The sequence below is a fragment of the Spermophilus citellus genome (assembly GCF_964194105.1).
Source record: "Spermophilus citellus genome assembly, chromosome: 6".
Classification (NCBI taxonomy): Eukaryota; Metazoa; Chordata; class Mammalia; order Rodentia; family Sciuridae; genus Spermophilus; species Spermophilus citellus.
In genome coordinates this window covers 6,507,339-6,533,750 of record NC_138187.1, presented here as the reverse complement: position 1 = coordinate 6,533,750, position 26,412 = coordinate 6,507,339, and the positions used below count along the sequence as shown (strand labels likewise).

Genomic DNA, 26,412 nt, shown 5'->3' with positions numbered 1-26,412 from the left:
ATGACAAGCAAGAAGGTACTCATGTAGCCAATGGCCATGTAATGCTTAAGGCTCTCTGATTGACACAAAGAAAGCCAGCAAAAACAAAAGGGGGAATTTTTTTTGTAAAGAGACAAGACAGTCTCATGGAACATGTAGGTCTCAGGCAGGGCCTGGGACCAAGGAAGCTTTTCCAGTCTCTTTTTTTTTTTTTTTCCCTGTGGCCTTCCTCAGGCCACTCCCATCTTCCCCTGTGGATGCATTCTTATTCACTGATATTTTCAATATTTATTTTTTAGTTATAAGTGGACACAATATCTTTTTTTATTTTATTTTTATGAGGTGGTGAGGATCAAACCCAGTGCTTCACGTGTGGTAGGAGAGCACTCTACCTCTGAGCCACAATTTCAGTTGATCTTGTATATAGAAAACAAGAGGAAAGAACACTGTCAGTTCATGAATCTACTCTACAGGGCAACAACACAGAAAAGTGACTGGAATCTTCCTTAGTCCCAGTTCTCAATTCCAAGTAGAGAGGAGCTAGTGAACTCAGTCTGAGTCAAACAACTATCTCTTTCCCCATGGCAGTCCATTTGGTGGGACAGATTCACATAATGCAAACAGGGCCACCAGGGACCTGGGAAGGCTGGGGAAGGCTGGATAGGCACTATGAGAAATGCATTACAGCTTGTATTTGTCAACTCCAAACAGAATATTGTTCCTAAACTTGCAGCCCGTGATAGCCTCCCATCCCAGGGACACAGGGCTCCAACACCGCTCAGTGCCTGCAGTTTTGGAGAAACGCCCATGTTTCCTCACAGGTGCTTAATGCCTACCTGGGAAGCGCACTTGGTCACCTTCCACAGCACATGATGCACGGAGCCACGCTCTCCCAACACGTGCCGCTCAAGCCAGGGCCTCTACATTGTCCAATACGCTAACGCAGAGACACAATCCGTTGCTTTATAGTGCAAAAAAAAAAAAAAAAAAATCTGCCCTTGGTTAAGCCAGGAAGGACCAGGTGATTGACTTGCTCTCTTCTCTAAATTATTGAATGGAAATTTAATGGTCCTGAAATGCTGACCCATTTATTAGTCTTTGCCAGTAGAGGGCGTTAGAAGAACGCTGTAAGATCTAATTAAGGTCGATGACAACAAGAAACTAGAATGGGTAGGCCTCTGTAAAATTGACCGAGAGGGCAAGCCCCGTAAAGTGGTTGGTTGCAGTTGTGTAGTTGTTAAGGATTATGGCAAAGAATCTCAGGCCAAGGATGTCATCGAAGAGTACTTCAAATGCAAGAAATGAGCAAATAAATTTTTCGTTCACATTCCTCAAAAAAAGGGACTTCCGTCTTCCCAGTACAGGCCGATAGAGAGCAGGTGAGGAAACCTTGGGCATTCACTTCCAGCAAGTTTTCCCTGACTGCCAGCTGTGAGCACTTGTCACAGCGATGGGCTCTTAGAGGTCCAAATCTCCGCCTTGAATTGAAAAGGGGGGAAGTTTTGAGTTTGTGCCCTCAATCCCAAAAGTAGAATTTGCTTCCTGCAGTTGCTACTTCTGAAACTTTTAGAGACTCTCTTAACTCTTTCAGTAGGTAACATTTTTGTGTGTGTGTGTGATTTAACAAATCTTTGTATCAGATTTTATTCAAATTATTGAGGTGGTTTTTTTTTTAAATATTTTTATTAGTTATTGATGGACTTTATTGATTTGTTTTATATGTGGTGCTGAGAATTGAACCTAGTGCCTCACACATGCTAGGCAAGTGCTCTACCACTGATCTACAATCCCAGCCCTACTTACACTTTTTTTAAAAAATACTTTTTTAGGGGCTGGGGATGTGGCTCAAGCGGTATCGCGCTCGCCTGGCATGCGTGCGGCCCGGGTTCGATCCTCAGCACCACATACCAACAAAGATGTTGTGTCCGCCGATAACTAAAAAAAAAATAAATAATAAAAAAAAATATATTTTTTTAGTTGTGGTTGACACAATACCTTTATTTACTTATTTATTTTTTATATGGTGCTGAGAATTGAACCCAGGGCCTCGCATGTGTGAGGCGAGCACTCTACCGCTGAGCCACAACCCCAGCCCCACTACTTACATGTTTTTAATCTCCTGCTTGAAGTAAATAATACAATGGGGAAAAATATTCACAACCATAACCATAAAATTATAAACGAACTTGAAAAAAAGAAACGACCTATTTTTAAAAAGACCAAATGAGGAGACTATAAAATTTTACTAAAATATTACAGATGTATATTTCTGCATGGGAAAACATTATTGTAAAAACATTATCTCCCCAATATTAAGCTACAGACTTAAAAATTCAATCAAATGTCAGTGCTGTAGCAGGGTGTTCAAGCAAATGCACTAAGGTATATATACAGGTTTATTTGTAAATTCCAAAAATTGTAAACGATCTAAACGTCCAAGGGTACTTTGTTTTTTGTTTGTATACCTGATCCTATTTTTTAAAAAATATTTTTCTTTAGTTGTAGATTGAAACAATGACCTTATTTATTTATTTTTATGTGTTGCGTAGGATTGAACCCAGTCTCTCACACGTGCCAGGCCAGTGCTCTACCACCAAGCCACAACTCTAGCCATGTCCGATCCTATTTTTTAAATTACTTTCTCTTTCCAGACTTTGGTGCATTATAATTATGCATAATAGTGAAATGCATTGTTACATATTTGTACCTGCACACAACATAATATAGTCAGTTTCATTCCCCAGTACCTCGCCTTTGCCTCCCCTCCTCCCTCCCCTATCTTACTGGAAGGAGAGTGCTTTATTTATTTATTTTAATATTTATTTTTTAGTTCTCGGCGGACACAACATCTTTGTTGGTATGTGGTGCTGAGGATCGAACCCGGGCTGCACGCATGCCAGGCGAGCGCGCTACCGCTTGAGCCACATCCCCAGCCAGGAGAGTGCTTTAAATAAAATATGGAACTTCCATGTTGTGGAATACTATGCAGCTTACAAAACTGATACATTTTATTTGTACATACTGACACTAAAAGATATCTATACTATTGAATCAACAGAATATGACTTAGTGATTCCTGATTTGTCTTAGAAATATGGTCATAGATATACAACTGTAAGAACACACTACAACATGAATAGTGCTTATTTGTGGATGGTTGTATTAGAGATTTTTGTTTAAAAAAAAACAAAACTTCATTCATCCCACCAGTGTTTCCTGATCACCTATCACGTACCAGGTACGCTTTCAGGTGCCCGAGGCAAGGTAGTAAAAAGTGTCTGCACTCATGTAGCTACTTACAGTTGAGTAGTGAGAGACAATTACACAAATACGTGATGTCAAACAATAAACATCAGGAAGAAAAATAAGTCAGGGTAGAGACTGTTCAGAGTTAGAGAAGACCTTTTTGAGGGGGTGACATTTGAGCAGAGTGAGGAAGCTAACCTCACGCAAAGGGATACCTTTATAATTTTCCAATCTTTTTTATTTTCTACGTCAAGCATGCAATACGTGCATGACCGAAAAAATAAAGCGCTTTTCACTTCTGAAAATTTTGAGCCTGAAATCTCGAGGCATGGAGAGGGTGCGAGCGGGTCCAAATGTAAGAAAACAAAAACCTCGAGATTCGCGGATACGGCCCCCCAGTTTTGGACGCTTCTGGGCCCCAGGTCCCCCTCCGCTCTTCAGCTCTGCGCAGACAGAGCTGTGATGGGAGGGTGCGGGGATCCGCCTGGGACACCGCAGGGCAGCGAAAGACTTGGGAGAAGTGGGACCCAGGGTTCCGGAAGCGTGTCTAGGGAGCCGCGGTCCCCGGGCCCTGCACCTACTCGTTGGAGCCAAGAAACTGGAGCGGAAGGAGGAAACCTTCCCAGCGCATCCCTTCCGGTGGAACAGGCGCTCCACTCGTGGCTGGGCCAGGTGTGGTCGCTGCTCGTCAGGCCAGCCCTAGCTTCCTCTTTCCACTGTTCAAGGGCCGGAGGCGCAGAGAAAAGCAAAAGGAAACCGCAGTCGAAGGAAGGGAGGGCAAACCGAAAAGCACACCCAAGCCCTTCGCATCCGGTACCTGGGTATTGACGCGGCGTTGCTGCCTGCTGATTGGCCATCTCTAGGAATTCTCTCTGTTCATTGGCTGTTCGTCAGAAAACTTCCGGTCCCCGGCTTGGTATAAATATTGCGACTCGCAGTGGCGCATGCGCCCCATGGTTTCCCGGCGAACCCCGCGCGGGCTTCCGGCGCCTGGGACTGGCAGCGGAACTGGGGACACCGGGGCGGTTGTGGGCGGTGTGTCTCGGGGGCGGGGACTGGCGACGCGAGCCTCCGGCCTCCAAGGTCGGGAGCGGAGCCTTGGGTGGCCCGGGCCCGCGCCCCGAGGCGTAGGCCGAAGGGGTTGTGCTCCGCTGGGAAGTGCGGGTCGTCTTAGCGCCCCTGTTGCCCGCTTGGTCTCCGGGCAGACGCCCCTGCGCGCCCGCTTTCCTTCAGCTCCGCGCAGGCAAGGCTGCTGGGGGACAGCGCGGGGCTCCGGCCGGGTCAACGTACCCGCCTGCCGCGTCCTGCCGTGCGACCCTGGTGAGTGAGTCCTGGCCTCTCCGGGGAGACCTCCTGTCAGTGGAGGACGAGAATGGCGCGCGTACCTTTCAAGAGACTCGTGAAGAGCAGAAGAGTGAATAAAGTGCTTAGTGTGTAATAGAGAAGAATTGGAAACAACTCGAATGCATTACTTGGGTATTGGTTAAGAAACCCAAGTATACCCATACCACGTAAGCTCATAGTGCTCCTAATGAAAGAAACCTTCTCATTTATTTTTTTATTTTTTTTAAATATTTATTTATTTTGGTTTTTGGCGGACACAACATCTTTGTTTTTTTTTGTATGTGGTGCTGAGGATCGAACCCCGGGCCGCACGCATGCCAGGCGAGCGCACTACCGCTTGAGCCACATCCCCAGCCCAAACCTTCTCATTTATGTAAAACAACACATCAAGCACTTTTTTTTTTCGTTTATATGGATAGGATAACATTTTTATTAAAAGCACAGGAAAAGACCTGAGACGTCATTTGCCAGACTGTCAAGGAGGGAGAGTTGCAACCACATGGAGAAAGGGGGTCTTTTCTATGTATTTGTATATTTTTTAAATCTCTCCCTTTTTTAGATGTTTGTGTTTATCGCTTTAAAAAATTCAGAATACACTTATCAGAATTTTGAAGGGTAACAACGTAAAATGTAACTTGGCAGTTTAAGTGTAAAGAGTAACAAAGTCCGGATATGTCACACATTCATCTATAAAGCCTTTCTCTGACACCCCCAATGCCAGCTGTTTTGGGATTCAGAAGTTTTCAAATTTGAGAAAGATAATACAATGCCCCTATGGTATATTAAGTAACACCTACAAAGGGATTGGGGAGCAACACTGAAATACAATAATTAAAAACTTTAATTGAAATATACACGTGGAAAAATGTCGTAAGTATAGTTCAATGAATCTTTACAAACAACAAATACATTAGTATTTTTTGCCATAAAATGTGAACATTTACATTAAGTGCTATAAATATAAACATATATGCTCATATCAGTAGTAGGTCTAGTAGTACTACAAGTGAGTGAGATTAAGTTTTGTAATCAAATGAGTCAGAAAAAACCCAGGGTTTTTATTTCAGGCTTGGCAATAGAGGTGTGGACCTCTATTAGTAGGAAAGATTGTTACATACAACAAAACATAGCCAGGCACCAAGGTACATGCTTGTAATCTCAGCTGCTCTCCCACCTACTAGGGAGGCTGAACCAGGATAATTGCAAGTTTGAGGCCAGTCTAGACAAGTTGGGAGACCCTGTCTTCAAAAAATAAAATGGACTGGGGATGTAGTTCTGTGGTAAAGCACCCCTGGGTTGGATCCCCAGTAGCTACCCCCCTCAAAAACAAACAAACAAAAAAACAGAATAAGGCATTAGAGTAAAGCCTAAAAACTGCTCCAGGGCACCAATGGATGGGTACTGGAGTCCCTGGATCTTGGATGTCCCTTTAGCTGATTGTTTGCTCATGTATTCCACCCTTCCCCAAATCCTGCTGGTTTGCTCTTTCCCCAGGAGTGTGTGTCTAGATGCCAGCCCAGCCACCACAGGGGATCCCTCTGGGAGATTGAAAGGGTCAGCTGAGGCCAACCAGCCCTGAGCCTTAGGCCAGGGGAATGGCATCCCCCTGGGAGCACCAGGACCAGGCTCCTGAGGAGGGAGAAGGACTTCTGATTGTGAAGGTGGAAGATTCCTCCTGGGAGCAAGAATCTGTCCAGCAGGAAGACAGCAAGGATTCTGAGGCCTGCCGCCAGCGCTTTCGTCAGTTCTGCTATGGGGATGTGGGTGGGCCGCATGAAGCCTTCAGCCAGCTCTGGGAGCTCTGCTGCCGTTGGCTTAGGCCTGAACTGCACACCAAGGAGCAGATTCTGGAGCGGTTGGTGCTGGAGCAGTTTCTGACAGTGCTGCCAGGGGAGATCCAGGCCCAGGTGCGGGGACAGCTCCCAGGGAGTGGCGAGGAAGCTGTGGCCTTGGTGGAAGACCTACAGAAGCAGCCAGTGAAAGCCTGGCTGCAGGTGAGGGGCCCCTCCCAGATCCAGATGGTCTTGAGCTGAAGAGAAGTGGCCATGTCCATGGAGATGAATCTCCAGGAGGCTCACAGGGTAGGGGAGACCCTAAGCCTGAGGGAGTAAGCACAAAAGCATGATATAACACATATTGCCTTTCTGAAAGACGAGTCCAAAGTAAATATGATTGCTTTCTTTTTGGTGGTTTCACTGGGCAAAGTGGGCTTGTTCCAGAAAAAAGGTTTCAACTTCATTAGGATCTGCAAATGTATATTCATGCTCTGCTCTAGGCCAGGCCCTGGGGATACAGTAATATGCATGAGAGCTCCAGAAGGGTATGAGAAGGTAGAGCTGTCTGTGAACACCCTACTGTCATGTGGTGTGTTGGGTCCTTGAGACTGGAAGCATCTGGGAGGTGTTGATGATCTGTTGGTGTGAGGCTCTGACCTCGCAGTAGGGCTGGTTCTTGCATCATGATTGATGGGGAGTATCTTTGGGCACACAGCACTGCCTTGCGTTACATTCTCCTCTGGGGTTTTCATGGGGCTCCATATTGCTCTCCTTTTCAACACCCCAGCCTCCTGAGGGACATGTCCTGTGTCTCCTTCCCAGGGTTTAAACTCTGTCTCCCCCGTCTGATCTCGGTGCTGATGAGCATGTTGTGGTTCCTGCACAGGATGTGCCCTCAGAGGAGGTGGAACCTGAGTCTGCAGTCCAGAGATCCCAGGCCAGGGGGCCTCTGCTGATGGTGGGGGCATGGAGCCAGCCGCCTGTACCCCAGGAGCAGCATAGCCACAATGGTAAGTAAGCCTCTTCAAGAGTAGGTGGCAGGGCTGGGGTTGTGGCTCAGTGGTAGAGTGCTTGCCTGGCATGTGTGAGGCCCTGGGTTCGATCCTCAGCACCACATAAAAATAAAATAAAGGTATTGTGTCCAATTACAACTAAAAAAATGAAATAAAGTATTTAAAAAAGAAAAATAGACGCCAGCAGAATGGCTGGCCAGGGGCCTTGTTCCTTCTCAAGCATTGCCCTGAAGGTAGCAGCCAGGGGTTTCTGTTTTCTGAAGCCCAGTCATATGTACACATGTATATCTGTATGTGCGTGCATGTGTGTCTGTGCATGTGCACTTGTGCAGGGGAGACTAAGATCTCAGTCTCAGGCGTGAGGTGGCCTCCCTGAGGCGCCATTCTTTTCTTTCAGCCCAGCTTCCTGCTATTCTTAAAGAGGATAATACCAGAGAGACCACAGATGCCTGCTTTGCCTCTGGGGTCCATGTGAGTTACCAGTCCCTTTGTCCTCTCTGAGACCCTTAGCACTGCTGAGTTTATAAAATGTTCCTTGCTTTCTCCTGTAGCCCTTTTTCATCTGATTCACCCTGTCCCCACCCACAGCTGCTTGGGAGACTTGAGCAAGGCAGCCTGAGCCCAATCTTCCTTCCTCATTCCAGGGACCTGTGGCATTGGGAGACATTCCCTTCTATTTCTCACGGGAAGAATGGGGTTCTCTGGACCCTGCCCAAAGGAATCTCTTCTGGGACATAAAGCGGGAGAATTCCCGGAATGCTGCCCTGGGTAAGTGGGTCTAGGTGGGCACCTCATCCTGCTGCCATTCCCAGTCTTTCTTCCCACTCTTCCCTTGGCCAGTTCCAAAATGGGCTTTTCCTGGGTCTCTTCTAGAGCCCTGTTTGATTCCTTTCTTGTGCTGATGTTCAGTTCTCTGTACCTGTACAGGTATATCATGTGACAAGTGCTTGAGATGTGCCAGCCTGTGCTGAGTGCTTATAAGGACATTTTCTCCTTTGATTCACACAACATGGTGGATTGAAATATTCTTCCCATTTAATTGATGAGGGACCTGAGACTCAGAGAAGTCACTGCACACTAAAGGACAGAGTTAAAAGAGGCTTTGTTGTGAGGCCACCTTGGTTCACCAGCTGCAAGAATGTTGACAGGGCTGGGCTGCACTCCAAGTCCAAACACCTTGCCATTTGAAGCCACACACTTGGGGTCCCTTTCCAAGCCAGATACTAACCTGTGAACCTGGCTGAGATCCTTCCCTGACTGACGCTACTGTGTATTTCTTAATTTGGAGAACTGGAACCTGTAAAGTGAGGGGACCACATTGCTTAATACCTCCATTTCTACTAGTTCAAGAATGGGTGGTTCACGAAATCAAGCTGAATCCATTCAGTGAGCTCTGAGAGTGGACCATTAGTTCCAGGTATAGAAGCAAGGTACTTGGATGGGTTAAGGACCTGGTTGGGTAAGGGACCTAGTGGAGGGTCATGATTAGGAGGCATCCCTGCAGATAGGATCTGCCCAGAGGGTCCACCCTCTGGGGCTCACTGGCAACCACTCTTCTACTGGCTTTTCATCACTATCTCGTTTTGTAGATGAGGGAACTGGGGCTTGCATGTCTGACCCAGCACTCAGCACTAGCTCTAGAACCAAGTAGGTCTGAAGAGGCTGCTTCTTCCCCCTTTGCAGGTTTGGGGCTCAAAAGCCAGAGCTCGAAGACCCAGCTGGAGGAGGCAGTGCTGGTGCTTCCGCGCCAGACAGGCAGTGAGGTGTCTGTATCCTGGAGCCCGGAAGAGGCTGAGGCCTGGGAGAGTGAGAACCGGCCAGGAGCAGCTGTAGGCCCCCTGGTAGGGGTACGTCGGGGTCGGCCACCCACTCGCAGGCGTCAGTTTCGGGACCTAGCTGCGGAGAAGCCTCACAGCTGCGGGCAGTGCGGTAAGCGCTTCCGCTGGGGCTCGGACCTGGCACGGCACCAACGCACACACACAGGTGAAAAGCCACACAAGTGCCCCGAGTGCGACAAGAGCTTCCGCAGCTCCTCTGACCTAGTGCGTCACCAGGGTGTGCACACGGGTGAGAAGCCCTTCTCCTGCTCTGAGTGTGGCAAGAGCTTCAGCCGCAGCGCCTACCTGGCAGACCACCAACGCATCCACACGGGCGAGAAGCCCTTCGGCTGCAGTGACTGTGGTAAGAGCTTCTCCCTGCGCTCCTACCTGTTGGACCACCGGCGTGTTCACACTGGCGAGCGGCCCTTCGGCTGTGGCGAGTGTGACAAGAGCTTCAAGCAGCGTGCTCATCTCATTGCCCACCAGAGCCTGCACGCCAAGATGGCTCAGCCCGTGGGGTGAGTGGCCAGTAGGAACTGGATGAGCAAGGCAGGTGCTCCCTGTGACCCCTCCTTGTCCACACTGAGGATTCTCCACTGGTTTTCCACCACTGCCAGGCCTGCATAGGGGCAGGGGCATCCCTCAGAACTAGCTGGTCCTGCTCCCATTGAGTGGAAATTCTGCTACCTTGTCTTCCTCTTCTTGCTCTGTCCCCCGCCCCCTCTAGTTTCCTGGAGTCTGGAACTTTCCTGGCTGGGGCACAAAGTAATTGAGGACTCAGGCAGGGCTTAGGGCTGTGTCCCAGGACCCCCTCAGCCTTGCCTGGCCAGTGTCTCTTTGTTCCCTACCTTCTCAGGTGGGTCTGTAAGCCAGCTCCTCTGCCCTACCAGCCTGTGCCTTCCAGTGGGTATGGAGAACCCGCCTTGGCACCAGGGGCTGCTGGACTTTGGGAGGGACAGTCAGCCCACACCTAGGAGAATCTGGGTCTTGGGTGTGCCCACAGGAGCTTTTCAGCTTTCATCACCTCCTGCTTCCAGACCTGGCCTGGCCACAAAAGCTGCCTACCTTTGCTCTTGGCAGTCTCACCCTTCCGCGGCAGGCCCCTGAGAACCACCCATCTACTTTTCTGGAGGTGGTGGCAGTGGCTCTGGCAATTGGAGGCCAACCAGGAAATCAAGAACAGGGTGGGTAGAGGTCCCCTACTGTCCACTTTTCCAGAGGCATGTTCTTTGTGGTACTTAACACTAATGCTCCATCAGCACTCAGCACCTTGTTGCTGACTCCTCAAGCACTGCATTCCATTCTGTGGTCTGTATGTGTAATAACACATACAGACTAGGGGCTCCCAAAGAGCTCAACTTTGAGGGTTCCGGAAGGGTTTGAATAAATGTGGAAACTTCTTTCTAGTCTGTGTCTTTTTTTTTTTTTTTAAGTACTTGGGATTGAACCCAGAATCTCATGCATGCTAGGCAAGCACTTTACTCTTGAGCCCAGCCTGTCTTCTCTTTAGGTGTCTGCTGTGGGGATAGGGTACCTGGAATTCTACCCTTGGCCTCCTGGCCTGGTCATACTACTGGCTTGTGTTGTGTGGTCAGCAGGTGGAGCCACATCCTGGACTTGTAGGTGGGTTTGATCCCTAAGGGCAGTCATACCCTGGTTTTCTCATTCCACTGTGTCAGCCAGTGCCTGCCCTGGTCTAGGCCACCTCTCTGCCCTGGCAGAGTGGGGGACCAAGCAGGACATGGGGTGTTTATCAGGCCCTCTTCTGCCCCACTGATGAAATGGGCAAGGGGCTGGAAAGGGGCTGTCTTGGTTGCTTGAAATACTCCTGCTGCTCATTAGGTCCCAGAAGCTAAAGCTGTCTTGTGCTTAAGGGTCTTAGGGGAAAAGGTTGACAGGGCAAAATGGGCCCTGCCCTTGTTCCCCAGACAGCCCTTGAAAGCCAACCTCCCCCCTGCCCAGGCCCACACTGTGGCCTGTGCAGAGCTGGTGGCTGCCAGAGCCAGTGGTTATCAGAGTACAGCTCCTCCTTCTACCCTGGTCCCTTCCTGTTTTCCTGGTGCTGTCTTAGGCCCATCTGAGGAGAGGTGAGAGCAGGTAGGATAAGATGTTCCTGTCCCTCACTAGCTGGCTTGCCTGTGCCAGCCTCTGCCCTGGGACCCTTTCTCAGCCAGCCCCCAATTTAGCACATCTGTGGTCATGACTGTCCCCATTTCCCAGATGAAGCAACCAGGGTGGAACTGTAGACAAGGCTGATTCCAGTCAGTGACATTGGCCTCTGGGGGCTCAGAGCTGTTGTCTGCATGTGTATGTGTGTGTATGTGGGTGTTAGGGATGTAAGGAGTGGTGGGGGCTGTATGAGAACATTTTTAGAGCGGTGGCTGTCTCCAAAAGGAGACACTGGTGTAACAAGATCAGATAGGAATGTGAGCCAAGTGCTAAGAATAGAACTGGGCACAGGTTCCTGGCTCATGTGTTGCACATCAATGTCAGCCAGGAAGTCATCAGCTGGAGCGAGGGAACAGAGGTGGGCTGGGGGAGTGGAACCCAAGTTTCCAGGGGTTGGGGGCAGAGTCCAACTCAGGTCATAAACAGAGCTGATAGGAGACAGTCTGTGGAAAGGGCAAGAGTTGGGACCCAGCATACTGTGAGTCAGGACCAAGGAGGTGAGCTGGTGCTTAGACAAAGCTCCACCTGACCCCCATGGCCTTCCTGGTGGCTGGGACCCTGCAGGCGGCCTCACAGTTGGCTGATGCTCAAGACAGCCTGGGGAGAAAGGTAATGAGAGGCTGCACCTGGCCCAGCCTGCTCCTGACACTCAGCAGAGCCCCAGCCGGGCCCAGCTCTGGCCTTACCTCCTCAGGGGGAATACAGCCTGCAGGGTTCAAGAGTGGCCCTGACACTCAGCAGCCATGGGGTGTCCACTGCTACCGTTGCTGCCCTGGACTGTGTGTTCCAGTCCCTGGGCTTTGAAAACTGTGAGAAGAGGAAGACCTCTGTTCAGGTAAGCCTCATTCCTCATCCCCACCCCCAGCACCCATCTCACTTGGGACCTTCATGGACTCAGGCCAGGCCGTGGCTCTTGCCCTAGTGCTTTCTTGAGGAGCTGGTGTGGTTTCGGGAGCAGCTGGATGCCCACAAGGGACCTGTGGGCTGTGCCCTTGTAGCCTTAGTGGCCCCCAGTGGGCAGCTGAGGCACATACAGCTGCTGGTCCGGGAGTTGAGTCACTGTGGGGCTCTGAGGGGCTGCCCCAAAGTCTTCCTCCTGCTCTCAAGTGGCTGTGGTGGTAAGTGTCTGGGCAGGGACCTTGGTTGGGGGTGGACAAGTTGGGGCAGAGGATGGGCAGGAGAGCTCCCCACTCTGGCCAACAGGATGCCCCTGTGCTGTTTCTCCACCAGCTGCCCTGGAGCCCGGAGTCTTCCTCACTGGCCTGAGGGAGCTCTGTGGCCGCTCTCCTCACTGGTCCCTGCTGCGACTGCTGACAGAGGTAGAGGCCTTAGAAGGGGATGGTGGTCCTGTGGTCATCCTGGCCCTACTGTGCTGTCCTGAGCTAGTTCCAGTTAAATTCTTTCACATACCTGGCCCCCATTTATTCTACAAACCTTTATTGTATAAGCCTTGGGCACAGCTCTGCCTCACATGGGACCCCCAGACATCCAGGCTGCCTCCCGTTCCATGCCCTTGCCCAAGCAGCTCTCTCTGTGTGGCATGCCTCCCTGTCCCTCCTAGGCTATCAGCAGTGGCCTTCCTTGTGGTCTAGGCATCCAAACTGGTATTTCCAGCTGTCCATTTTGACACTCATCCAGGCAGTGATTAATGTCACTGAGGGACTGGGACTGATTCAGGTCTGGTCCTGGGGTCTGAAGTTCTCACTGCGCAGTTGGATGGTGGCTGGGTGATCCTCTAGGTGATCCTTCAGGCCTCAGCTCTTCTCCATAGCTCTGACAGGACTCCTGCATAGGCCTGCTCCATTCTAGTGAGGTCCCTGCCTTTGTGCACACTAATCCCTGAAGCAGGGCAGGAGGTAATGATATAGCTACTGTCCACTTGAGGCCAGGGAAGTCAATGACCTGGAGCCTGAACTAGACCTGAGGTTTTGCTTAGGACTATCCTTCCTCCTCATCCTCCTCCCTCCCTTCTGGCAGTTAACCCCCAAGAGCCTGTAGTAGCCAGGAATCTGCCAAGTCTTCCCCTGGAGTCAGGGTCCCATCACCTGCTTGGGTTGTGCCCCTCCCCTGAGATCCTTCACTGAGAAGCCCCTCTGAGGTATCCTGGGGCCCCACACTCCCAGCTGTTCTACAGGGTAGCTGAAGAGTCTACTGGGGACACCTACTGCCCGTTCTTTCAGAGCTCCTTGAGGGGAGCACTATGCCTGGGAGGTGTGGAGCCCTGGATGCCTGAGGTAAGGCAGGGTTCCTTCAAACAGCTGCCATTGCAGGTGGGAGGAGCCTGACCATGCCCAGGTAGGGAAGGCTAGGAGTTTGGAGCCCCCTTAGACCACTTTGAATGTGCCTCAACCCTCTTTATAGCCAGAACCCAGTCCCAGGGCTCAGTATGACCTGTTGGGGGTCAAGGCTGCCCTCCTCCTGGCTGTGATCCAAGACCGGCCCGGAGCACAGCATGATGTGAAGGCACTGGGGGACCTGTGCCGGGCCCTGGGTTTCAAGATCACCTTGAGAATGGACCCTACAGCTCAGGTGAGGGGAAGCCCAGAACTTCTGGTGGTACCTTTGAAGAAAGGACACCCCTCCCCTAGGACTCTGGGGATCCCCTCCTGGGCCTCTCCCACATCACCCACAGGAAGTGCACTCATAGGCTTATCCTCTATCTTTCCTGCTGCATGAATGGCAGTCACTTTCCTGCCTTGGAGAGGCTGGTCTCCCTTGCTGACTGGATCTCTGCTCCCCAATTCAAAGCTCTGGTTTTTGTTTTGTTTTGTTTTGTTTTGTTTTTGTGTGTGGTGCTGAATTGAACCCAGGGCCTTGTGCATGTGAAGCAAACATTCTACCAACTGAGCTGTATTCCCGCCTTCTATGGTTTTGTTTCTGGACATTTATCATCCTGCTACCCTCTCCTCATGCCTTTGCACTTCTTCCTCACTAGGACAGGAGGAGAATCAGCTCTGGGAAGCTAGACCTCCACATCACCTCTAATGAGCCCATGCCAGGACTTGCAGCAAGGAGTTAGGGCTTCCTCCCTGGGCCTGAGGTTGGAGGCAGATGGAAGTTGGGTGGGCAGACACTGGAGAAGACATCTCAGCCTCCTGGAGGACAGCCAGGGCCTGGGGAGGCTGTGGCCCAGGGCTCAACCTTGTCCCCACTCCAGGGGTTCCAGGCAGAGTTGGCTCAGTTCCGAGAGAGGCTGGACACCTGTAGAGGCCCTGTGAGCTGTGCTCTTGTGGCCCTGATGGCCCATGGGGGGCCACAGGGGCAACTGCTGGGGGCTGACGGGCAAGAGGTGCAGCCAGAGGCACTGGTACAGGAGCTGAGCCACTGCCGAGCACTACGGGGCAGACCCAAGATCTTCCTGCTACAGGCCTGCCGCGGGGGTAAGCCTGTCGGGGGTGAGCAGTGGCCTCCAAGTTGCCTTCTTCTCTGGCTTTCCTCTGTCAGCCCTCTACCTCCCATGCTTGCTGTCTACCTTCTCCAGGAAGCCTGAGCATTGTTTTCCTGTCCTACAGGACAGCCTACAGACTTGAGCCCTTGACCTCAGCCTGGTCTTTCACCACTCTGAATACTTCCAGCTTAGCAGGCCTGACACGGGGCTCTGGCCATTGGGTTCTTGCTTGGCCCCACTATTCACATCAGGTCTGGATGCTTGGTACCCACTGAGTGAAGATATTTGACCACCTCTCTAGGAAACAGGGACGCTGGTGTGGGGCCAGTGGCTCTCCCCTGGTATTGGCGCTGGCTTCGGACACCTCTAGCTATCCCTACACAGGCAGATGTCCTCCAGATCCATACTGATGCCCAAGGTGGGTCTTGCCTTCCCTCCATAGCTTGGGTTTGACAGGTCTGGTACCAGGGTGGGAACTGTTCAGAGAGCATTTCCGGGGCTCTTAGCTGGTGTCCTGCTCTCAACTCTGCCCACTCTTTGCCAAGAGAAAGAGAGGAAAAAAATTGCAAAGGCCTTTGGGAGGTGAGTGCTACTCCCCTTACTTGAGCCTGGCAGCAATCTTGAGCAAGATGAACTAGCTTCTCTGAGGTTATAGTTAATAATCAAAGGGCTGACATTTAGATTTCCAGCTGTCTTTCCACTGCCCTGTGATGCCCTTGATGGGGAGATGGGGTGAACCTGGGCCTGCGGGAGCCTAGAATGCTGGTGGTTGGAGATGACTTCTCTTTCAGGCAGCCCCTCCAGGGGCCCCATTCCAGGAAGCTCTGATCAAGCAGACATCCTGACAGTTTATTCAGCCACTGAGGGTAAGAAGTATGTAGTTACCCTGGGCCCAGCTTCCTGCTCTGAGAGCTGGATTGGCCTTAGTGGCAGCCAGGATTGGGATGTAGAGTAACCAGCCCAGTTGCAGTTAAGACATCTCCTTCCCTAGTTTCTTTCTTTTTTCTTTTTGGTACCAGGGATTTTGAACCCAGGGACACTTGACCACTGAGCCACATCCCACCCCTTTTTAATATTTTATTGAGAAACAGGGTCTCATGAGTTGCTTAGGGCCTCACTAAGTGTTAAGGCTGTCTTTGAACTCTTGATCCTCCTGCCTCAGCCTCCAGAGCTGCTGGGATTACAGGCATGTGCCATCATGCCCGGCTTCATTTCTACAGTTTTTCGCTCATTAATAGCAATGATGGTGAGCATATGTCAAATGCCATCTGTGCACGTGCATCATTTTCTCCAGGCAGGAACTTCTGTGAGGGCAGGGAAGATCTGTTTGTTTCAGGGCCCTGCCTGACACCTAGTAGATCCACAGCAAATGTTTGTTCAGTATTGAATCTGTATATATAGTCACTCAGCAAACACTGAGAAACAACTTGGTCCAAATGCAAGAAGTTCCTGCCCCACACCTTGTTCTCTGGCATGATTTCTGGATCCTCTGTGCTTGCTGTCCTCCATGTCTGGTCACAGTGGGTCCCTGGGTTTGAAAGGCAGAGGCAGGGGCCTGAGCCTTACTCTGACCCTTACTCCCTGACCTAGGCTGTGTGGCCTATCGGGATGAGAAGGGCTCTGACTTAGTCCAGACGCTGGTGGAGGTACTCAGAGCCAACCCCAGGGGAGACCTCCTGGAGCTGCTGACCGAGGTGTGTGGGGGGGGTGACCAGGAGATAGGGGCTGATTGACTTTTCTCCTGAGCCCCTCCCATCAGCCCCATTGATGAAGGGGGGATTCCCTGCCCTCAACAGTCTTAGGTAATGAAACTCAGGACCCCTGGCACTGGTCAGATGCGAACAGCAGCAGTTGGTACTCACATATACTAAAATCTCGGGGAGGAGGACACTGAATGCCATGCAGGGCTACAATAGATGCACTGGGAAACAGAACCAGCAGGGACTGTGGGAAGCAGGCTTCCTAGAGACAAGAGGTGAGATGCCCCTGGTTAAGCAAGAGCATGGAATTGGCTTATTTGAATATTTATGCAGAAAAAAAAAGTTATGTGGGCTGGCAGAGAGGTGAAGCCTAATGTGTTTAAGTGGGATTCAGCTCGTCTGGCTTAGAAGGGAACTGGAGGGTGAGCAAGGAGCACTTGAAATTTCAGGCCTTACAAAACAGCAGGCAAGGGCTGCAACGGGAGCCAGGCTGATCCCAATAGTGCCTAGAATCCTGGGCACAGGCTCAGTGTGGCCCCTCAGGTCAACAGGCGGGTGTGTGAGCTGGACGTGCTGGGCCCAGACTGCAATGAGCTCCGCAAGGCCTGCCTGGAGATCCGCAGCTCCCTCTGGCGCAGGCTCTGCCTGCAGGCCTAAGGGCCCTGCTACAGCCGCCCGATCCACTCCTTGACTTCTTCAGGACAAAGGGGCGGGCCGCTTGGACATGGGCGTTTAATTGGCGTTCAATAAATACCTGTTAATGATTGCTTTGCGTGGGCCAGTGCCTGCTCTCGGGGATCTGTGAAATAAGTGTTATGATGGATGTAAAGTGCTGGCACTTGGTAAAGGTGCAGTTGTGCCCCTCGGAACCAGAGACGGGACTGGGACCTGGGCCCTGTGTCTCGGAATTAGGAACCAACGTGGGCTGGGCTGGGCTGGAAGTAGGACCAGCCCGGGAGTACATCCCTCTCTTCCTGGCGCTAGGGCCATGGAAATGAAGGAGAAACCGCCTCTGCCTTTCTGGCGGACTCAGATAACTCTTGAAAGAGACGATTGCAGATTCACCAGTGAAGTGACGGGGAGAGCGCAGGAGAGCGCAGAGCAGAAGGCGGGCAGGTGCGGGAAGAAGTCAGAAGGGTCTCTAGGAGCCAGAGAAGATAGCTGGGAGAGGTTGGGGACCTGCAGGTTCATCTTCATTAGAACTCTCGGCGGGAGGCGAAACCTGCGCAGCGTTCCCACTGAGAACTCCGCCCGCATTTGCCACGAGGGTAGATCTTTTTCCACTCTGAGCATGCGCGTGGGCACAATGCGCAGGCGCTTCAATATGCTTTATAGAAAAAACTGAGGCCTTGTAACAGTGGGGCCGCGTGGCCTAATGGATAAGGCGTCTGATTCCGGATCAGAAGATTGGGGGTTCGAGTCCCTTCGTGGTCGCTGCGGGGAATCTTTTTCTAATTTCACGGAAGTGTTTTCCTTCCCTCGGGACACTCTACAGTCAGAGGCTTTGTCCCCAATCGCCCCTAGCCTGCCGCATCTGCAGTTGAGGACCGGGGTCAAGGTTGCAGCGACCAAAGCACGGGCGACCAAAGGCGGTTGCCTGACCCCCGCGCACTGCCGAGCAGAGCCGCGCAGAACCGTGAACAGCGAGCTCTGCCGTTTACAGTTCAGGCCATGAAAACTGACAGGCGAGGGAGGGTTCGGGTTCCTTGCGGGTGCGGTGGGGAGTTGCTCCTGGGGAATCAAAGGATATGTGCATTTGAAAACCTAGTAAATTATGTGATAATGGTTGCACAATAATCTGAATCTAATTAAGGCCACTGAATTGTACACTTCTAAATGACGAAAATAACAATTCTATTGACGTACGCTCACTGTTCTAAAATATGTGGGACGAAAGCCGATAGATCATCTCGGTTTCTGGCAACGAGGGGACCTTATGGTTAGTGTAAATGCACACCCAACATTTTAAATACTGACCGAGGTTGAGCTGACATTTCGCTTGGAGAATTTACCTGCTGAGCCCGCGTTCTCTCCAAGGACCCTGGCTAACGAACCCTCCGTGGCCAATGGCGGGTGCCCCACCACGAGGGCAACGCCGGCGACAAGGCCGCTTCAGCCCGAGTGCAGAGGCGCCCGCGGGCGACCTGGGGTCGTGCGGAGTCACCTTCTCCGCGGGCGGCTGTGACGTCGCAGTGGTTTAGTAAGAACTCCCGGTAGAGGAACTTCCCGAGGTTAAGAGACCCAAAGGGGAAGAGAAGAGCTACGCAAAGGCAGCGGGTGGGGCTCGAGCCCCCCGCCTCGGCTGCGACGCCCAGATTCCACCGGCCGGGCCAGAGGGGAAGCTAGAGGCTTCGGGCTGGCGATCTGCTAAAACGACAAAATAAGCAACAACAACAACAACAACAAAGGGGCCCCACCAGGTAACATGCGGCCCCAGGGACAGTGGGAGAGGAGGACCGGGGCGGAGACCCCCGCGGCCCCCGCACAGTACGCTCTGCCTTTCCGGGTAGGTGCTGGTCTGTTTCGGGGCACTGGACATTCATGGTGCCCGCCCTCCCGCGTTGGGCCTCACAGACACCTTGTTTCCTGTACCAGTCGTCCCCGTGTTGCAGGGGTACCCCTGGATTAAAGGGCTGATCCTGGTTTGAACCTGGGATCTCTGGCTCCCCCAGCGAGTTGTATACCACCTAGGCCGATGCATAACCCTAAATAAAACTCAGTGTCGCATGTCTTTGAGCTCCTGCACAGCTGGGTCCCAAGGACGCTTGGGAGTGGGCGAGATGATGAACTGGAGCGCAGATCGAGAATCGAAGTCGGGGGATAGGAAAAGGCCAGAATGAGGTCACAGAGCCGAGCAAAATTTTGCCGGAACCACCAAAAATGAGGAAAAGACTGGTTCGAGAACAGAAAACCATTTAACTTGTCAGCCCCGGTGGCCTAATGGATAAGGCATTGGCCTCCTAAGCCAGGGATTGTGGGTTCGAGTCCCACCCGGGGTACAAAAGTTGGTTTTTAGGCCCCTCTCCAAGACAAGTAGCAAAGAAAGTGTAGATAATTGTCTCTGCGTGTACAGCCACTGTCTGCTCCCCCCTTCGGACACAAGGGATGTTTTCATAGAAGTGTGTCCATCCATTCTACTTGATAAAAAAAAAAAAGTTCAGTACCAACGTGTACTACTGTTGTATTATAGTTACATATATTTAAAAAAACTCCTTGTCTTTTATAAACACATAATTTTTTTAGAGATTAAATTGCAGGGCAACTGGTTTGCTTTAAAAACGTGGGCTGAACTCGGGAGCCTGAGGCAGGAGGATCACAATTCCAAACCCAGCCTTAGCAAACTAGGGAGGCCCTAAGCAATTCAATGAGACGCTGTCTCTAAATAAAAATACAAAGAAAGGGCTGGGGTTGTGACTCAGGAGTTAAATGCCTCCAGGTTCAATATCTGGTACCCACCCACCCCCGCCCCCCAAGAAAATCATGGGCTGGATGGAAACAGATCAACAGATCTATCTGTGAGTTGATAATGGTGTAACCTGAGGGTCAGGAGGGCACATAATACTATATACTATTTTCTCTGTTTTTTTTTTTTTTTTAAATACTTTCCACCCTGATATCCCCAAGCATTTGACGCTGCACCTTCGTAACTAATGCCATACCTTTCACACAAAACAGCTCCTGAAGTTGCAAATTCAATTTTCTTTGTCATTCTGCAACATGAGAATTTAAATGTGTTTGATTTTTTTTTTAATATTTATTTTTCAGTTTTTTTGGCGGACACAACATGGTTGTTTGTATGTGGTGCTGAGGATCGAACCTGGGGCGCACGCATTCCAGGCGAGCGCACTACCGCTTGAGCCACATCCCCAGCCCCAATGTTTGATTTTTTTAAAAAACAATATCAACCCTATAGCTGCAAGATATTTAACAAGGCCCTGGATCTCTGAACATGATTTTCTACAGCTGAGGCTCAACCTTGTAAGTAACAGAACTCTAGATGGCACCCAACTGGCTTTACTTCTTGATTTGGCCTGTTAACCACTGCTGGGATAATAGAACTTTCAAGGAAGTCCCTAAAAGCAGAGTCCCTGTCGGGACAAGTACTACAACACTGACAGGGTCCTCCTGATAGCTCTGTGTACCTGGAGATTTTTTTCTTTTTTCTCTTTCCACACTTTTTTTTTTTTTTAATTGGTGCATTGTAGTTGTATATGTAGAAAATTATGTGAATTTCAGCTTTAAAATATTTGAAAAATCATGGGACAAGAATGTGCGGCCCAAGCAGGGCGCAGTGGCGCAGGCCTGCAATGCCCTCCTGGCTGGGGAGGCTGAGGCAGGAGGATCCCAAATTCAAAGCCAGCCTCAGCAATTTAGCGAGGACGTAAGAAACTCATCGAGACCCTGTCTCTAAAAATAATACAAAATAAGGGTCTGGTGATGTGGCTCAGTAGTTAAGCACCCCTGAGTTCAATCCTTGGTTTAAAAAAAAAAATGTGCTTCGTGGCCCAAGAGAGATTTTGGGGCTTGCGGTAACGTATATGTCTGTCTTCCCTGACGCGGCAGCTAATTTCGTGTCTGGAACGGGAATTAAATGCAGTGAACAAGCCGACATCTGGAAGGAGTATTTAAGGTGCAGTCGTTAGCTTCTCCCCGACAAAAGTTACGCCCAACGTGGGGCTCGAACCCACGACCCTGAGATTAAGAGTCTCATGCTCTACCGACTGAGCTAGCCGGGCGACCTCCCCGGTCCCCTCCCTACTCGCTAGTTGGAGTTCTACACGATTTCCAAGTCAACTTATGGAGGACTGCCCAGGTCATAGACGGGCCGCACCACAAGAACCAGAGCGTTGAGTTGGTGGGTCCACTTCATGTGGCCTGGGCTGTGCCACGAGGCCCCTGTCTGCTGTGCATCCGGTGTCTGCGGCCGCTGCAGCTCCGGGCAGCTGGAAGGTCGGGGGCCAGGCGATCCAGCAGGGAGCGCGGTGAGAGGAACCCAAACCGGGGTCAACCCACCCGCGACGCCTCCTTTTCCACCTTCCCTGGGGCGGCTCAGGACCTCGCCGCGGGAGCACGCCTCGCCCCCCTGGGCTGCGCTGAGCTGCTGACTCCAGGGCGAGAAGAGGCCACGTTGGGAGGGTCGCACGGCTGCGCGAGGGAGGAAACGGCCCCTGACCCAGCTCTGACCCCTGCGTCGGGTCTCGGGGCCACGCCCAGGCCAGCAGAGGTCTTGGTCCAGGGGACGGGCACAGTCGTGGGGTCCGGGGGGACCTCGGCTTCCTTCCGTTGCTCGAAGCTCGCCCATGCCGGCCGGTCGGGAGGCGGCAGTCCCTTGTCCTCTGCTCAGGATCCCCGACTCAGGTGCCCCGTGGGGTGAGGTGTCTGGGTTGGGGTGCACCCGGAAAGACCCCAGAGCTCACGCGGGCCTCGCTGGCTCCTCTGCCCCGCAGGCGGCGGCCCTGGTCTTTAGCTCCCGGCCGAGACCCGGAAGCCCTGCCTGCGGCAGGGCGCAGGAGCTGGGCGGGGCCGCCGTATCCGGCCTCCAAGGACCAGCGTCAGAGCGTCCCGGCACGGCGGCTCGTTGGTCTAGGGGTATGATTCTCGCTTTGGGTGCGAGAGGTCCCGGGTTCAAATCCCGGACGAGCCCGGCTTTTTTTCCCACCCACAAATCCTGTGCCCAGGGGACGCTGACTCTTTCAGGCACAGCACATTCCCGAAAGCCTGCGACCTCTCGGCGTTGCCCGCTGTCCCTCGCGTGGCCTGGGCCTCACCCAGTCTGATTCTTGGACCTAGAAGTTCTAGATGCCCCTGGGGAAACGGAACCCAAACCGGGGCAACCGAGCGGAGGGCAAACCCACCTCCCCGCCTCCTGGACGGGTCCCCGTCCTGTGCCAGACCATCGGGGGTCCAGGGATGGCACTTACTCTGGGCGGGTAATTTCCTTTGGGTACCATAAGTCAAGTTCCGGCGGAGCCCACGGATGTGAACGTCCTTTTCCTCTTCAGAGGCTGCCTTGCACAACCAAGGGGAGGAAACCGCGGCAGAGTCTGAGCGCGCCGAGGCCTAGAGCCGCTGAGTTGGGGTCACCGTGGAAGTGCAGGGCGCTCCTGCCTTTGGTCTCTGAAGAACGGCAGCAGTTGAATAGGTTTTGCTGTAATTCGGGAATAGTGCAACCAGCAGAGGAGTTGTGCCATTGAGAACATAATGGAGAAGGGGTGAGATAACTAGTCAAGAGCCCGTACTGTGGATTTCATGGGACTATAAAGATAAGCAGGTTACAATTGACTAGCTTGAATAGTTTCAGGGGGCTCCGGGGTGTGGAGTCTGTCCCTAGTTGTCTGATACCCGACTCTGGGTGACACAGGCTGAGAGTCCTGGCCCAGAGGACCAGAGCTCAATAAAAGAGGTGATCAGTGTTGTGGCCTCTGTGTGGGTTTGTATTTGAAGTGCACAATCTGGAAGGAGTTGTTTGCTATCTCCAAGAATTTGCTAGCCTGGAAGGAGAAGTCCCTCCAGGATGAGTGAGGCCCCAGATGTCCAAGTTTCAGAATGCAGAAAATAGGAGATGGCTAATACAGGCAGGGACTAAGGGTTTTCGTGGAAACTGGGGTATCCTAAGCTGGAAGAGTGACCCTCTTGTACTCTTGTACACCTGAGGATTGATTACTGCCCTAGCCAGGTGAATTGAATACAGGCAAGAGGTCCAGGACATATACTGCCCACACCAGTGTCCCTTCTTTACCTCAGGGTTGTGTGTGTGTGTGTGTGTGTGTGTGTGTGTGTGTGTGTGTGCTGGTGGCCCCTTTCTGATTCTGGTTCAAATACCAGACTAGCCCAATTTTTAAGGTCCAGTAGTGGTAGTCCCTGTAAGACAAGAAGACAAAGCCTGGCACTTTCAGAGGGAGCTTTGTGGTGAGGGCTGCTCTGTAACTGAAAACAAGTGGCCTGGCTCAGACAGGAAAGAGATGCGTGGAGAGCTGGCCAAAGGGGACCTAACATGGGACTGGAACCCACTACCTGAGATTAGGAGTCTCTTACTCTACCCACGGAGCTAGCCTGGCTGCTCTAACTCTTCAAAATAACGAGTCAGGTCACTACCCCGAAAAAGGAGACTGCATACGTAGTCACTATTGGTATCCCCCGGGGACACACTGGGTGCCAAGGAACTGCCAGGAGCCAACCTCCCGGGGGATTTCTGACACCCGGCCTCGCCGGCTGGGTAGGAGCGGGCGTGCGGACCGTGGAAACCCTACAGTCAGGGACTGCCGGGCAGGGAAGGGAGTGGGGCGGCGCGCCGACCTAGGGACAGACGACAAGACCCAGTCCTGCGGCGTGGACAGGACTCGGCGCGGACCTGCGCGAGCTGAGCCCACGACGCGCTGACCCCGGCCTTAAACGCAAGGGACTACCCCCCCATATATGATCTAAGAAACCCGCCGGATTCCACCTGTTGGCATGTAAACGTCACATGTGCTTCCTTTGAGCTGTCTAGAGTCATTTTCTTAGTTTAATAATTAAAAGCCATCTGTGTCGGCGTGTGTTGCCTTTTTCCAAGTTTGGGCTCTCCGGGTTCCTAGTATGGCCAGGCCTCTGCCGACAGCCCCCGGCTGGGAGGGGAAGGGTGTTTTTACTGCTCCCGGTGTGGACAGAGGCAGTTGGGCCACCATGGATTGCGTCCACCAAGGGGTCATGCTGGACCTCGGAGGCACTGGGTCTCACGCCCGGGTGGCCCCCGTAGTTTCTGTTCAGATCCCAGGAAGTGAGGAGAAATCAGATTTTCTGGGGCCAAATCGGGGGGACCATTTGAAAAGACGTCCTCTCAGGACAGGCCCACCTCGGGCCCGGTGGGAAGGGGTTTTAGGGACCCGCCCTGGTCCTTGACAGAGGCGACAACGCAAGACCGGGCCAGATACCGGCTCGCTCGCGCGCCTCCTGCAGTACCTGCCCGCGACGGAGCCGCTTCCCAGCCCCGCAGCACCGCCTGGCGGCCGAGGCTCGGAAAAACAGCTTGGGAGCCGCCGAGGGATGCGTGGAGTGAGCGAGTCTCCAGTCGAGACTGCGCCCCACGTCCCTCAAACTACTCACGTTGGAGCTCCCACTCAGGACTCAGAGATTAGGAAAGTCTGGCCCTATCCGAAGGGACAGTGGTCTGGGTAAGGGGGGGAAAGAGGCGACAGCACATCAGGGGTCAAACTACACTCCGGCGGGAGGGTGGACCCAGCGCCCGCACAAGTCGAGGTTCTTGCCCCTATATCCATCACCCAAGGTTCCCACTGAATTCTACCCTAATCCCCGCTGCTGAATGAAAAGAGGAGGGGTCGTCTGGGATTACTTTTTAAGGTAGGGGGGAAAAAAGTTTTATTCACTTTCCAAGAGAGGAGAGGAGCTAGACTCCAAGAGCTGTGTCAGCAGGAGTCCTCAGGGGTTGGGGGTTTTTATGGATTTGCAAGAGTGGGTTAGGGTTAGCAAGTTCTGCAAGAAACAGGATGTGTCGCAGGCTTCCAGGGTGTCTCTGAGGTAGTGGCAGGATGCATGTGGGGTTTTTTTTAGGATGTGGGTTTCAGGGAGCTGCTTGCTGGGATCTCTTACATTTTGTTTCTGTGGGTGTTGTTCAACTTGTTACCTTGCTGTAGTTTTTACTGACCTCTGTGTGCCCTTCAGGCAGGCATTCCCTGGACTGCCTAGGCCTTTGAGTAATAGAAGGTTTATTTCTATCTTGTGTCCCTCTTGATCTTCATCTTAAAGATCCAACATCAGAATAACTTCTAACACTGGGCAAGGAGTAACACAGAAGGCAGGAACACACAGTCAAAATCACAGGGGTCAGGGCATCCTGAGTGCAGCGGGGAACCTAACTTCCCACCACCATGTGATGGTGATGGTGGTATCTCACTTGCCAAAGTAATATCTCCTCTGGGATTTGAACCCACGACCTCCCTCATTCCTAGTGGGAATCACACTCCTTAGCCTGTTTCTGGTCACCTCCACGCTCCTTTTGAGCATGCAACAGTGGGTGTCTGTTTGCATAGTGTTTCCCGCTCAGTCCTGAAGCGGGGAAAATGGTACAGCGTCCACTTCCCTGTCAGCCCGGTTCTGCGGCTCTGTCTCGGACTCTATTCGGCCTCCCCCAGTTCTGGGCGCCTCTGGATACCCTCAAAGAGGCCTGCTCCTGAGAGAACTTGTGGATCTTTCCCTGCCTCCACTGCCCCAGGCCAGAGACACCTGCAGGGCCCAGGACTTTGGTTCTCGGATTTTCCTTTTGAAAGGGCCAGGCGCAGTGCAGCGTGAGTGCGAGGCTTCGGGTCCGGCGCACTGGTGACTCCAACTAGAGTGGCCCAGGAATTGTGGGGGTCTTTCCTGGGCCCTCCTTTGCCTTTACCCCTGACTGGTGTTCTTGGCCCCAGTCGGCGACTATTCCTCCTGGGGAGCTTTGGTCTTTCCCAGAGCTCTGTAGCCTACCCCTAACCCTTCTTCGGCGCTCTGTCCAGTCCAGTCCTCACCCCGAAATGTTTAAAAGTGCAAGGCTGGATTGTTCCAGCTTTACTCATACATGAGGCAAGAAGGAGGCCCATGACCAACTACCTCCCTGCTTTCCTCTTGCTCCTGCTGCCTGGGAGACCTTCCCGGTCTTTACCCACTGATTTCATTCTCCATTAACCCAAAGCTTGTGGCAAGCAGGTTCTAATCCAGGCAGTGTGTCAGAATTCTGCAGGCGGCAGGGCGGGGAGGCCAGCCCCAGCTTGGGAGGACTCACACCGACCACCATGGGGCTTTGGAGGGAAGGCTGGTGGAGTTGTGGGAGTGGTGTGGTGGTAGGAAGCTGGGGAAGGAAAGGGAGAGCTCTGGGTACTGTGTGTGCAAACTCCTGGCCAGTCCCACGTTTCCCCTTCCATCTAGCTTTGTGACTTTTTCAAGGGCAACAGCCTTGAGGCTGGACTTCAGGGGAAGCAAGGGCAGGGGCAGAGCTAAGGGAAGAGGTCC

General features: G+C 52.2%; 3 protein-coding genes and 1 long non-coding RNA gene across 11 annotated transcripts in view; 3 read left to right on the top strand and 1 right to left on the bottom strand.

Moving 5' to 3' along the window:
• Window positions 1-946: 946 nt before the first annotated feature.
• On the bottom strand, window positions 947-4,086 carry LOC308650626. Its single transcript, XR_014022366.1, has 3 exons — window positions 3,807-4,086; window positions 1,306-1,457; window positions 947-1,113 (listed from the first exon to the last, which is right to left on the bottom strand). It is a non-coding gene; the product is annotated as an uncharacterized lncRNA (long non-coding RNA).
• A 181-nt stretch (window positions 4,087-4,267) lies between these two features.
• On the top strand, window positions 4,268-10,590 carry ZNF213 (zinc finger protein 213). 2 transcript variants are annotated; one of them, XM_081296745.1, is made up of 6 exons: window positions 4,268-4,545; window positions 6,064-6,563; window positions 7,231-7,354; window positions 7,755-7,828; window positions 8,002-8,125; window positions 9,041-10,590. In XM_081296745.1, exons 2-6 carry the CDS (start codon window positions 6,165-6,167, stop codon window positions 9,697-9,699), a joined length of 1,380 nt encoding a protein of 459 aa, XP_081152871.1. In that variant the 5' UTR covers window positions 4,268-4,545; window positions 6,064-6,164; the 3' UTR covers window positions 9,700-10,590. The 2 variants fall into 2 exon arrangements, with proteins under 2 accessions (XP_081152871.1, XP_081152870.1); XM_081296744.1 differs by having other exon boundaries at window positions 4,268-4,736.
• Window positions 10,591-11,710: 1,120 nt separating this feature from the next.
• The window catches only part of LOC308650612 (olfactory receptor 1F1-like), a gene marked incomplete at its 3' end in the record, with an annotated part of 33,406 nt that continues 18,704 nt past the window's right edge, over window positions 11,711-26,412 (top strand). Inside the window, exons 1-9 of one of the 7 annotated variants that reach the window (XR_014022361.1) lie at window positions 11,711-11,955; window positions 12,041-12,181; window positions 12,269-12,464; window positions 12,577-12,665; window positions 13,470-13,580; window positions 13,708-13,875; window positions 15,036-15,152; window positions 15,526-15,600; window positions 16,325-17,200. Coding sequence is in view for 5 of the 7 variants with exons in the window: in XM_081296758.1 (XP_081152884.1) it covers window positions 11,881-11,955; window positions 12,041-12,181; window positions 12,269-12,665; window positions 15,036-15,152; window positions 15,526-15,600; window positions 16,325-16,428; window positions 16,978-17,091 (1,023 nt within the window). Of the gene's footprint in view, window positions 11,956-12,040; window positions 12,182-12,268; window positions 12,666-13,469; window positions 13,581-13,707; window positions 13,876-15,035; window positions 17,201-26,412 lie in introns of those variants that run through there. The other 6 variants (XR_014022360.1, XM_081296760.1, XM_081296761.1 and 3 more) reach the window with 6 other exon arrangements.
• LOC308652238 (uncharacterized protein) lies at window positions 18,501-23,959 on the top strand (the record flags this gene model as incomplete). The annotated part of the gene is made up of 5 exons (XM_081300020.1): window positions 18,501-18,615; window positions 18,878-18,940; window positions 21,138-21,792; window positions 21,882-22,023; window positions 22,437-23,959. 5 exons carry the CDS (start codon window positions 18,501-18,503, stop codon window positions 22,626-22,628), a joined length of 1,167 nt encoding a protein of 388 aa, XP_081156146.1. The 3' UTR covers window positions 22,629-23,959.

Excerpts from the sequence above, each read along its gene's own strand:
- ZNF213 (XM_081296745.1), top strand. The coding sequence starts at position 6,165 with ATGGCATCCCCCTGGGAGCACCAGGACCAGGCTCCTGAGGAGGGAGAA. Across the intron at positions 7,829-8,001 it reads GCTTTGCCTCTGGGGTCCAT|GGACCTGTGGCATTGGGAGA; the intron begins GTGAGTTACCAG and ends TCCTCATTCCAG. Across the intron at positions 8,126-9,040 it reads TTCCCGGAATGCTGCCCTGG|GTTTGGGGCTCAAAAGCCAG; the intron begins GTAAGTGGGTCT and ends CCCCCTTTGCAG.